Consider the following 12,712-nt stretch of genomic DNA (forward strand, 5'->3'; position numbering starts at 1 on the left):
TGAAACGTATAATGAAACGTACTACATTCTACAACAGACTCCAAACCAATGATGCACAACAGCAATTGGCTACAAAATACCATACAAGGACTACACATTGGACCTTGAATAATTAATTCATTTTGGTATATTGAAGTTTGTGGTTGTATTTTGTTTACAATTTCCCTTAAAAGAAGTTACTGATGCACACAATGGCTGCATTTATTTGGTGAAAAATACAGTAAAACAGTAATATTGTAACATTTTATTACCATTTAAACAGTTTTCTATTTAAACATTTTAAATTTATTTATTCCTGTGATGACAAAGTAAATTTTCAACATCATAACTCCAGTCTTCAGTGTCATGTGATCCTTCTAATATGCTAATTTGCTGCTCAAGAAACATTTCTTATTTTAACCAAATGTTGAAAACAGTTGTGCTTCTTTTTTCTCCAAAGGGTAATACCTTTTATTCAGGATTCTTTAAGTCAAAATATATATTTTTTTGAAATAGTAAAGACATTTATAATGTTACAAATCAAATCTACCACTTTTGATCAATTAAATGCATCCTTGCTGAATAAAAATATTCATTTCTTAAAAAGAAAATGAAAAATCTCACTGCCCCCAACTTTTGAACAGTAGTATAAATAAAATAGTACACCTTTGATAATTATATGAACTGTCTGAATGAATTAAATCCTTAGAAATGATTCTGACTACTGTACAAAACAAAAGAACAGACCGTTTAGGAAAGCACATCTGAGTTAAGTTAGAAGTGTCACTAGGTATAGTTAAGTACCACCACTGATATACAGACTTTACCATGGCACATACCTGAGATTTTTCCATCTGCGCTTTGTTCTCAATGACAGCCATCTTCTCTTTCAGTTGCTCCAGAGCGTCTTTCTCCTGCTGTAGCTGAGCCATCTCTGAATCCTGCTCGCCTTCCAACAAGGCGCGCTCCACTTCCATCTAAACACACACACAAACTTGTTCATCATTTTTTACTCAATCTCAAGTTCACTGTCACTTACAGTAACTACTGCAAAAATTTCAGTCATTTCATGGCAAACAGTGGTGTCATGACATTATGATCTGGACCACCTAGGTGGTGCCTAATTTCAGACAAATAAAAAGAGGCCCATGTTCTAAACCTATAAAAGCCCAACCTCATAAAACTAGAGCACAACACTGACATTCTGGGTTTACTGAACGGGGCTCTAATGGAACAGCTGACTTAGCAGGAACTTCTGGCTCAAGACTAACCTACCTACGTAACATTAATCAGGAGATGGGAATTTCTGCTTTAAGGCCAACTTAGCAATAGCTTTCTCTTGTGCTTTGGACTTTATGAACAACTTTCCAGTGTCTAAGAGGGCATAGAAATAGGATACGTTCTTATGTTCAAAACCAACTTGACAGGGTGAAAAACAATGGAACAGAAGCAATTTGCAAGAATAAAGACACCATCAAGTAGGCCAGATAGAAAAAAAGTCAGCTAAACTCAAAATATTGTTTACAGCAATGAACCTTTTAATTCCATGTAACCTTTCCATTGCACAAAAGGTTCTGAAAAAAACCTTCTAAATTTACCTAGGACTCTTAACCTCAGTTGACTGTTATGGAGAGAAAAGAACAAAAAAGGAGAAATGAGGATGACAGAAAGGGAAAGTGTATTACAGTAGAGAAGCCTTCAAATACTGAAATTGAATCAGGAATGAAGTGCATCGTTTAAAGGAAACAAAACGGAGAATATGAGGCTTTAAGTGAGAGAAAGTAAAACAGATTTATTCTTGGCAGTTCAGACCTCCATGTCAAGCTGTGGTCCTCATCACAGCTCCTGATTACTTTGCCACATGCACAACTCTCCCATATAAACACTCTCCCTTCACTACTCCCACCACCCCGGTCTCTCCCACTTCCTCCATGACCTGTAGATGTGTTTACTGTACCTCTCTGATGGACTCCTCCATCTGGTTGTCCAGGTCTTTGATCTTCAGCTCTAACTCTTCCATATTGTTCAGGACCTGGATCCTCTCCTCCTCTAAACGTCTCACGTCGAGCTTCAGCTGTGCCTCGTCCTCAGCATTCTGCTAAAGACACAGTAATGTAAGCAACCACCCAACTATACTGAACAATGCAATAAAAAGTAAAAGACATAAAAGACATTAGGTCAGTTTAAAATCAAAATGATGAGTCAGCGCCAATAGCCTCATGGGTAGAGTGCTGATATATAGCGCCAATTTTGACTCCCCTTTCTCTCTCCTACCTGCGTCCTACCTAAATACTGTCCTATCCTTACAAAACAGCAAAAAAAAAAAAAAAAGACAATTCTAAATTATTGAAAATATGATTTTTGCAAATTCAAAAAAGGATTTTTAAATAAAAGATGTATAGCACTAAAATAACTTAAAATAAAATAAAAATTAAATTAAATATATTTTTTATAATAAAAATGACGGGAGCACACAAAATTACTGAAAAACACAATTTTTATTATAAAAAGTGGTTTTGAAATATTAATAAATAGTATAATTAGTGCTGTCAAATGATTAATAAATGTCTTTGTTTACATAATATATTGTGTGTATACTGTATATTTATTATTATATATAAATATTACACATACTTGCACATATATATTTAGGAAAAATATGTTTATATATATATATATATATATATATATATATATATATATATAAGTTTATACATTTAAAATATTTATGTATTATATCAATTATATGAATATATAATTGTGTATATATATATATATATATATATATATATATATATATATATATATATATACATGGAAATACTTTCAGACTATATACTGTATGTGTACAAAGAGTATATAGGTTTATGTAAACAAAAATCTTTATTTGGATGCAATTAATTGCGATTAATCATTTGCCAGCCCTAACCAAAATACTATACAAATAATACTACAGTTACAATAAAGAAAAAAAATAAAAATAAAATAAAATTTAATTACACACCACTTAAACATTACTAAAATAATAATAATAAATAAATAAAAATTATACAAAAATGACAAGCACATAAAAGCTTAAAAAAACTAAAAATATAAAAAATTTATTAAAAATATTCATAAATAATATAACAGAATATAATATAAATAATTCTGCATCGAAAAGTATCTTATTAGGTTTTGTATTGGTTAGTATACTTAGAAGTTAGCTGCCTATGTAGACTGCAAAAAGCAGGGCAGCTCACTAGGCCTTGAAGCTATCATGTGCATTTTGTCCCCATGTTTATATTATTAGTAATGCTAGGTTTTGAATTGATTCCTAATGCTACATTTAGAACTGGCCTAGATGGCAATGCTAGTAGTGTAAAGCCCTTTAATGCAAGCCATCTATAGCATGGACATGCCCCCTTCTGGCAGCTGCTCAGATCTTTAGCTCTAAGAAACAGAATTCATTGAATGAACATCAACAATGATGAATGGGTTCAACGGAAACTTCGGGGAACAGAGGGGCGGCCTTACACACTCCATTTCCTAAACCAATTATTTATCTAGGTTTTTAATATCCGTGGAAGGTGATCTGGTTATTTTGAGTTTTAGAAGCAAAAAGTTGACCTTTGACCTGGAAGATTCCTCATATTCGTGCATGTATGATTAGGACAGCACATATGGGTGAGAAGAACGCCATTCTTCCACTGTGTGAGGCAAAGATCAACTAAACACAATGCACATGACCCTGCTATATTTGGACAGTGATGTTTATATCTGCTCATCACAGTTTATACTAAGGAGGGCACAACTCTGAGCTGCTTCAGCTGTTTCTGTGTGGGCTACATGAGAGAAAGCGGTCCAATACAGATTTATACTTTCTATAAACTGGTTTCCAAGGACATTTTGTGTTCTACTGCGTATACCTTTGGATGGATTAATAACAGAACCAAAGCATGACTGCTACTCCTGCGCAGTAGACTAATTAGATTAGCCCATACAGGAGTTGAAGGGAAGACACCCTCACATTCTTTGTTGGATTAAAATGTGCGTGATGTTGTGTGCATGCCAAGGAAGGGTGGGAAACTCTTATAACCTCTCCAAAAGGTCATAGGAATTAGCAGTATGGAAAAAGACTAGCTTTATATATGATTCAGTTACCTAACGAGATTAAAACACACACTGCAGGCAAAGAAACACTTCATGCATGAAGCCATAGAAAGTAATCAAAGTATAGCTGAAGGTCATCTGACAAGCGCAGACAATCAGCTTTACTATACTATACTAAAATGGTGACATATGAAAATGGAAATATACTCTTTAAACTATTTATTAAATTTTGCAAATGAAAATATTGATATATATTAAGACGAATTAGATTGTAATTTAACAGCTGAAAAGGAGTATATTACCATTTAATGTATTTGTAATATAAAAAATACTGACAACGGACTATACTCCTTAAAATATTTATTCAATTTAAAAGTGAAAATTATTATAACATCACTTATTTTTTATTAAATAAATAGTTTAAAAGGAGAAATTACTATTACAGAAATGTATAATATAACATAATATAATATAATATAAAACATGGAAGAAACAAAATATACTATTTTTTAAATATTTATTCAATAAAAAAATACAATTATTATAAATTCCTGAAATTATAATCCACTTATTTATTCTACAACTATTTATTAAACTTATTAAAATCATAATATAATAATATATATTAATTTTTTTTTGATCAAATGAATAGTTTAAAAGTGTATATTACCATTCCAGCATAATAATATAATATAATATAATATAATATAATATAATATAATATAATATAATATAATATAATATAATATACACTTTTAATCAAATAGTTTGTAAAAAAAATGTTTGTAAAATTTAAATATTTTGACGCAATGCAAATGCAATGATTATTAACCAAATGGTTCCATGGTGATTTTTAGATGCATGAAGTCAGTTCCTCTCATTCATACACTTCTAAGAGTAGCTTAAGTAGCTTAAAAGAAGCTTTACCAATTACCTTGTTTATCCGTGTCAGCCGAGGAGAAGGGGTGGGAGCAGAGCCAAGGACAGCTGTTTCCACCCTGGCTTCTCTGTGTCCACTATTCCTGCGCCGCCGTACCTGTCTCTCCTCGCTGGCTTGGGTCTCCTGGGCTTTAAGCCCATAGTCATTTTCAGCAGAAATGCTGGCTGACAGACTTGCAGAGTCTGAGAACGTAGACTCATCATCTGACACCTGTAATTTCTCCAGCTCCTTGTTGATCTTCTGCAAGTCTGCGACGGCCAAGCCAGTTTTGTCCTGCTCTGCACGGCCCAGCCCGGAACACAGATTAAGAATAGTCTCCAGACGCTGACGTTCCTATGGATCAGACAGAGACGGTATGAAAAAAATGCATATTCGGACACTTGCAGCATCAAAACTCACAATCAGACGGCTGTAGGAAATTATACATTTGGAAACCCTGTCTCACCTTTGAAATGCAAACAGATTTACCTGCAGCAGTTCTGAACATGTTTGTTGTTTGGAGAAAACCCCCTGCAGATATTTCACACTAATAGCCCATATGTAGCCTAAAGAAGAACATCACTGCTGCTATTTCTCCGAAAAGGTCCAATATACAAACATCTCTGATTTCAAAAGCACTCTTGAGATCCACAAACTGTGTTTAGAGAAAGACCAGATGAAGACAACCAGGCATATACATCTAAAAACAACCCCGACCATGAAGGAGTGCACTTGGCCTGAAAAAAAACCCTGTATTTATCGACTGATATGGAAATGCAAACAGCAAGTTCAGGCGAGCATTTCCCGAGCCAGGAAAAATGATCTCACTGGTTCATATAGCTGCGAATGAACAAACCGGCATGTTAACAGCTATTAAATCCATAAAGATGATATTTCCTTGTAAATCGAAACCTGGTCCGCAAAATAAGTCCGGCATTTCTATGCATTTGCATGGTCCTATTCTTCAGAGTGCTCTACTCACCATATCAACGGATCCAGTGGTCAGAGGACACATGGTGACCTCCACCTCACAGGAGGAGATCATGCCCTCATCAAAAACATGATAGGTTTAGTTATGTTCCTACAAATTACAGAGAGACATGAACGAACCAAGCTGGTGTCAGAAACACAAACCCTCTGATGGGAGGTTGATGTGTCAGTGGGAAGGGGGATTGCAAATGGGAGAGGGAGAGAGAGGGAGCTCTCAGAAACTTGGGAGAGAGTGAAATTAGACCCAATAAAAACACTGCTGGCACTGGATGGGAAAGGATATACAAATAGGAGCAGCGTGATTCAATCCTTCCGCTTTTATTCATGACACGCTAACAGCAAAACTTCATGGGACCCTCTCCCATAATCCTAATCAGTTTACATAAATTCTATATCAGTGATAGAACAGTTCTGTCAAATGATAGGATATTGCTTTGCGGTGTATTTATTCTTAATAAAATAAACACAATGTTATTGAAATAACTTTTCGCATTACATAACCAGTCAAATACATATGGTTCATCCAATGTTACTGTGAAGTCAAATAATCTTGTAAAGTTTATTACATAATTTAATTTTATTTAAATTCACAAAAATGTTTTCAATAGTTTTAGTTAATTGGATACTCCACCCCAAAATGATTTTTTTTTCTTCATAAATTACTTACCCCCATGTAGTTCCAAACCCACAAAAGCTTAATTTGTCTTTGGAACACAATTTAAGATATTTTGGATGAAAACCTTGGGCTCGTGACTGTCCCATAGATTGCCAATTAAATGACCCTGTCAAGGTACAGAAAAGTATGAAAGACATCATCAGTATAGTTCATCTGCCATCAATGGTCCAACCGTAACGTTATGAAGCAACGAGAATATTTTTTGTAAGTGAATAAAACAAAAATTACGACTTCATTCAACAATTCGGCTGGTACAAAAAATTATTTTGGTCTATATAACAAATTTTGCCCTTTATACCCTTTTTGCCCTATTTCTTTTTTTATATATATAACTTTAAATATTAAAGTTCTGCAGAATTAAGGGCGTGGCCACTTGAGTGACAGGTGGATTACCGTTGCTGACACTGCCGTTGAGGTAGGTGGGCGTGGCAGCAGCAGCCTTTAGCCTTTTTTTTTTTTGCAATGATCTGGGAGTGACGCGCTGCCAAGATGGCGAGCCGCCTCCGCCTACTTTGAGTTTCAAAAACACTCTTCAGAAAACTACGGGTGACGTCACAGACACTACATCCATGTTTTTATACAGTCTATGGTAAATACACGTAAAAAACGTATCCTTGTGGCGCGGCTGACAGATGGAGTATCCCCTTAAAGATAAAAACACTTAATAGAACACAAGTCTGACATCCTTATGTTTTCACCTTTGGTTAGCAAACTAGCAACTTAGACTATTATCTTAGCATAGTTCTAACAGGTAACGAAAAGTTCTAGCTAGAACAAGCAAATGCAAACTTAATAGGGAACTAGAACAGGTCTTGCATGGGGAAAAAACAGAAAAAAAGCATCTCTGTTCACTGACAACCATTCAAAATCATTGGCAAAGCAATTAATATCTTTGTGAGTGACTTATAAATTACCAGTAAATACATAAATAGATCTCAAATGCATGAATTTAACTTTTTTAACATCTATTTTTCCAATGCTGCTGCCATTTGGAAACGCTATTGGATAGTTTTCTCCAAGTATTTTAGACCTTAGTGAGCTCTGAAACAGAAAAAACAAAACAGCACATGCTACGCAACTGTGCCATCATGAAATGAGTCTGTATTTTTTGGGAAATGTACAACCATGGTTAAAGTCTGTAATATAACATTCCTTTGAGCGTATGTTTTGTTAAAGAAACCCAGTGAAAGTCTATGAGTGGATACGATTCTCCACCTGTAGTGACCTTGGTTTCACTCAGTGCTGGCCTTGTAATGATCACCAGCCTGTAGTTGTGGTGCTAACTAATGAGTGGGTGACCTACGATGATGGTTTGGACTCTGCCCAGCAGGGCGGCGCCACAGGTGGTCTCCCTTAACCACAGTTTGCAAAAACTCTGTTGCCTTTCATTTGAACCCATTGAGAGCAGCTGAGAAGCAAAAATGGGGCATGTTTGCATGGGCAATTTGCCAGGATCATCTGCTGCTGTGGGCGGCCTCCCAGAGAGAGTGTATTCGAGAGGCCAGGTTCAGTGAAAGTGGATGTGGTTCTGGGCTGTCGAGCTGTCTAATAATAGTAGGTTTATGCAGCTACGCCTCTGCTTGGGTCTTCCACTGCATCCACTACAGAGAACCACAGGCCTTCCTGCAGATGGTGTGTTTGTTATAAACGAGAGGAATGCCAGAGCGCAAGTTTGGCGGGAAGATTAATTAGAATGCAGGTGGGGTCCCCCATATCTGAGCTCCCAAAAGATGCCATATTGCAAGAAGAGGTGAAATATCACAAGCTTTTAATGTGATACCCCCTTCACAATGAGAAAAGAAAACAGGGTCATGGAGGAGGAATGTTAAATATTCTAGATGAAATCAATCTTCAGAGTCATTTGTTCTTTATATTGGGTGAGTCTTTAAAAAGAAACATATGCTTCTAAAGAATTATAATAAAATTGAAACACATGATTGGACATGCAGATGTTTGAGTTCTTCTATAATGATATGCATATTGTGTGTTAAAGTCAACATAAAACAGAATTTAAAACCCATTTTACTTGAAAATGTGAGATGAAATGTGACACTTGTGCATTAACTAGAAGATTTGTTGTGAAAAAGTAGGGTGGGATCACTAGGAGTCATTAGGAATTGATTAGATTATGAAAGGTATGACAGTCACTACTTATTTACATTTTCATGCTAACTTTAAAGCAATACAACAAAAACAAAGACCCAAAATGGATAATTCTGTTATTAATTACTCACTCTCATGTTGTTCCAAACCCTTAAGACCTTTTTTCATTTTCAGAACACAAATTAAGATATTTTTGATGGAATCTGGGCGCTTTCCCCTTTTTTTCCCCTGCATATATTAACACAACTACCACATTCAAGGCACAGCAATGTAGCAATGAGAAGCTATGAGAATATTTTTTTTAGTGCAAAGTAAACTAAAATAACTTTAATCAACTATTTCCTCTCTTCTGGGTCAGTCTGCTGCAATACATGTGAACCAGTAGTGTTTAGGCACCACGTAATTGCGCCCCCGCGGAACATGATTTCTTCTGATGGGAGTCGAGAACCATTTTTTGGACCTGTCTTTCCCTCTCAAATTCGCAAATGGCTTCATATCACTACATTGCGTCTGCACTAAAAGCGAGCTGCACTCTGCACAGTTTGACACAGGAATTGTCACAGTTTGCATGCATTATCACAAAAGTTTATAAAAAACTCAACAACTGACCCATTGTAAAAACAAAATCACATATTAAAAAAAACAAAAAAAAAAACAATTCCCCCCTCCACCACTCAAATAAATAAAAGTCAATATTTGAATTTTCTTAAATATAAATCAATAGAGACGCAAGAATTCTCTTTTCTTAAATAAAATTGCTAGAGATGCCATTACATTCTGTTATGTTCGTATGCACATATAAATATGTTGTGCTACGGTATGCTGATGAAATCTCTTTCTCTCTCTCTCTCTCTGAAGGGCATTTTTATGTGACTTAAAAAAAATGTAATTTTTAAACTGCAGAAATAAAATAACTTAACATTTTCAACATCTTTTTACATAATTTATTTTTGCACCAAATTAGAAAGTAGTATGGATAACTATATCGATAAGCAGTATTGCATCTGTATCGATAAAATATCGTATCATAAAATCCACTGAGTGGGGCCCCTCCAGGACCACTGGCTGAGGGCCCCAAAACACTTAACATGCCCGTGATGAGAACACTTCCATAAATGGAAGAAAATTGATGAATAAAGTTGTTATTTTAGTTCTCGTAATATCATAAAATTTAAATTAGTCCTCATGTCACATGGACTATTTTAATTATGTCCTTACTACCTTTCTGGGCCTTGAACATGGTAGTTCCCTTGCTGTCTATGGAGGGCCAGAAAGCTCTTGGAATTCATCAAAAATTACTTAATTTGGGTTGCACTTTATCTTACAGTACATGTATTAACATGTACTTATAATGTACTCACAGTGTATTTATCTAAGAAAGTTCTGGTAATACAAGGTAACTACATGGGGTACGGTTAGGTTTAGGGGTAGGTTTAGGGTTAGTACCTAGTTATTACATAGTAATTGTAATTAGTATAATAAGTACATAGTATGTACATGAGGAACAGGACTGTAAAATAAAGTGCTACCTTAATTTGTATTCTAAAGATGAACACAGATCTTAAGGTTTAGGAATGACATGAGGGTGATTAATTAATGACAGAATTTAAATGTTTCTCCCTATAAGTGATAAAAGTCTCTCACCAGTCTCTCCACTTCCTGTTCCCGCAGTCTTTCATCCCTCTGTCTCTGATGGTAGTCTTGAAGCTCCTCCTTCCCACTGAGAGAGCTGATGCTGCCCTTTCTCTCCCTGAAGCCACTCGGCGGACCCAGGCCTGCTTTTCCAAATGACTGCCTTCTCTCCCCAAGACCAATCTCCAGAGCTGGGGAGGGACCACGCAAGTCTTGCCTGTCCAGTTCTGAGTAGCACCTGGTGGATGTCAAACTCACTTTCTTGGCCTGGCGGGGGCTGGTGGCTTCTCCCGATGTCATGGTGACATCTGGCGGGGTTACGGTGTGTTTGGTTCCAGGTTTATTGGACAGCGAGATAGAGACTACTTCAGAATGACCATTCTGGTGGTTGGAGCCAGTTGGGCGAGAAAGCTGGCCATCAGGAGACCGATAGTTTTGCAGGAGGGTGAGTTGAGCGTCGGCAGGTCGATAGAGGCGTGGTAGAGAGCGACTGTGTGAGCTCATACCTGTAAGTGACCCAGCGGAGTACTTTCTTTGCCGTGGAGTGGGTTCGAGTCCTCCATTGCGGCCTGCCTCTGGGGTCTGAAATCTACGGGACAGACGAGGACTAGAAGGCATGCTGGCTGCACCACTACCGCCCAGTGGGACTGGCGGGAGGGAATCGGTCACGCCAGTGGATGAACCGTTCCACATTGAGAGGGCAGAACCTGAAGTCCCAACACGACGACTGTCTGATGTATTGAGGAGGAGACTATCCTGAGATTGGTTCCGGGCCATGGGTCGAGAATAAGGAAGTGATGTGTCACGCTCTCGAGGGTCGGGACGACGAGGAGATGGAGGCATGCTGCTGGATGAATGCGCTGGTACTTTGGCAGCAAGTGGTGGCCTTTCGGAGCTGTACAATCGGCGGGTTTGTTCTTGATAGGATATTGGGGAGGATGTGGTGATGGGTGACAGCAGATTGGGTGTGGTGGGAGGAGACTGCGTCATGCTAAAGTAGGAGGGGCTTGAGTCCCCATTGGCTCGCAAACTATTCTCCAATGCCTGCTTCTTTTTTTGTAAAGTGTCCATCAAATCCCGCAGTTCAGAGACGGAGCGCATCCCTCTAGAGCCAGAGCCACCTAGACAATGACTGAAGTCACTGCTGAACTTCAGATAATCTAAAAAATAAACACAAGAAAGGTTCTTCAACAAGAGTTTATTAGGAGCAGCTCCTGGAATTATTTTAATTGTTTGCAGGAGTATGGGGAGCTCAGACTGTTTTAACTGACACTCATTTGACCTGCATTGACCTGTAACCAAAGGATAATCAGTTTTCTCTCAGGGGCCAATAAATTAGGCATGTCTGTCTAGCTTTCCAAGTATTCAATCTGGCGTTACAGCTTAAACTAACACAAACCTAGTCAGTTAAGACATTTTCTAAAAACAGAAACTGACCAGAGTCCAGAAAGTTCTAGAACCAGAAACTGTCCAAAGTCTACTCTAAACAAAACACTGCACAATGAGGTGAACCAGGAATTAAAAAGACACAAAAATGTCATTAATTAACTTGTCATTGAATTAAGTTAAACAAATTATCTGCAGATGATTCAGGCTAGTAAAAGTCTGGACAAAAGAGGTCTATGTTTAATTTGGCTTCTATGTCTGCTCTTCTATCTCCCTCCTTTACAGACACACTTTTCTCTACTGCTTTCTGGACGAGACGTAAGCTTCACTCCGCCACGTGCCAAGACAGTGAAGATCAAAGAAATCCCACTTCAGATGATTGAAGTGAACGGTCATAAAACACATAAACCTGCACATGCCAAGAAAAACCCCTTTATCTCTTTAAAGTGCATGTGTGTGTGCATTAGGCTGGAGCAGAACTTAAACCATGGAGGAATCTCGCACATGAAGGTAACGAAGGAAATAGAGCAGAAACTGAAAGCTATATCCCAAGGATGACAGGGTAGGATGAAAGGCATGCAAGTTCACACAAACTTTAACCATACATGGGGAGGTTCTGGCTTACCATTTTGTGACAAGCTTCACTTTTTATAGCCACTGAAAGAAACCAATGCATGCTGGTGTGTATACCACACTGGTACAGCCATCACCCCTATAAACAAACTAATCAGCAACATAAGGGTTAAAGTTTAACTAATACCAGTATACAGAGCACAGTAAGGCCCAGAGTGTTTGTTTTTCCCAGGTTTGCTATGCACAATGTACTCTGAGTGAGTGGGTGCACATTTGTTTATGTGAAGATTCATTCCTGCTGTCTAGCAACACAGTGTGAGTGAGGGAAAGACAGAGGAGGTGGCAATGATTTATGCCACTCT

At 37.3% G+C, this 12,712-nt stretch overlaps 1 protein-coding gene across 4 annotated transcripts in view; it reads right to left on the reverse strand.

Annotated features, from left to right (window-relative positions):
- The window catches only part of LOC113042486 (pleckstrin homology-like domain family B member 2), a 42,301-nt gene that overhangs the window by 15,325 nt on the left and 14,264 nt on the right, over positions 1–12,712 (reverse strand). For all 4 annotated transcript variants that reach the window (XM_026201373.1, XM_026201374.1, XM_026201372.1 and 1 more), the window contains exons 6-9: positions 10,404–11,551; positions 5,006–5,344; positions 1,937–2,077; positions 819–956 (exon numbers count right to left, since the gene is read on the reverse strand). In XM_026201373.1, the coding sequence (XP_026057158.1) occupies positions 819–956; positions 1,937–2,077; positions 5,006–5,344; positions 10,404–11,551 (1,766 nt within the window). The remainder of the gene's footprint in view (positions 1–818; positions 957–1,936; positions 2,078–5,005; positions 5,345–10,403; positions 11,552–12,712) is intronic.

This window comes from Carassius auratus, chromosome 24 (genome assembly GCF_003368295.1).
Source record: "Carassius auratus strain Wakin chromosome 24, ASM336829v1, whole genome shotgun sequence".
Taxonomy (NCBI): Eukaryota; Metazoa; Chordata; class Actinopteri; order Cypriniformes; family Cyprinidae; genus Carassius; species Carassius auratus.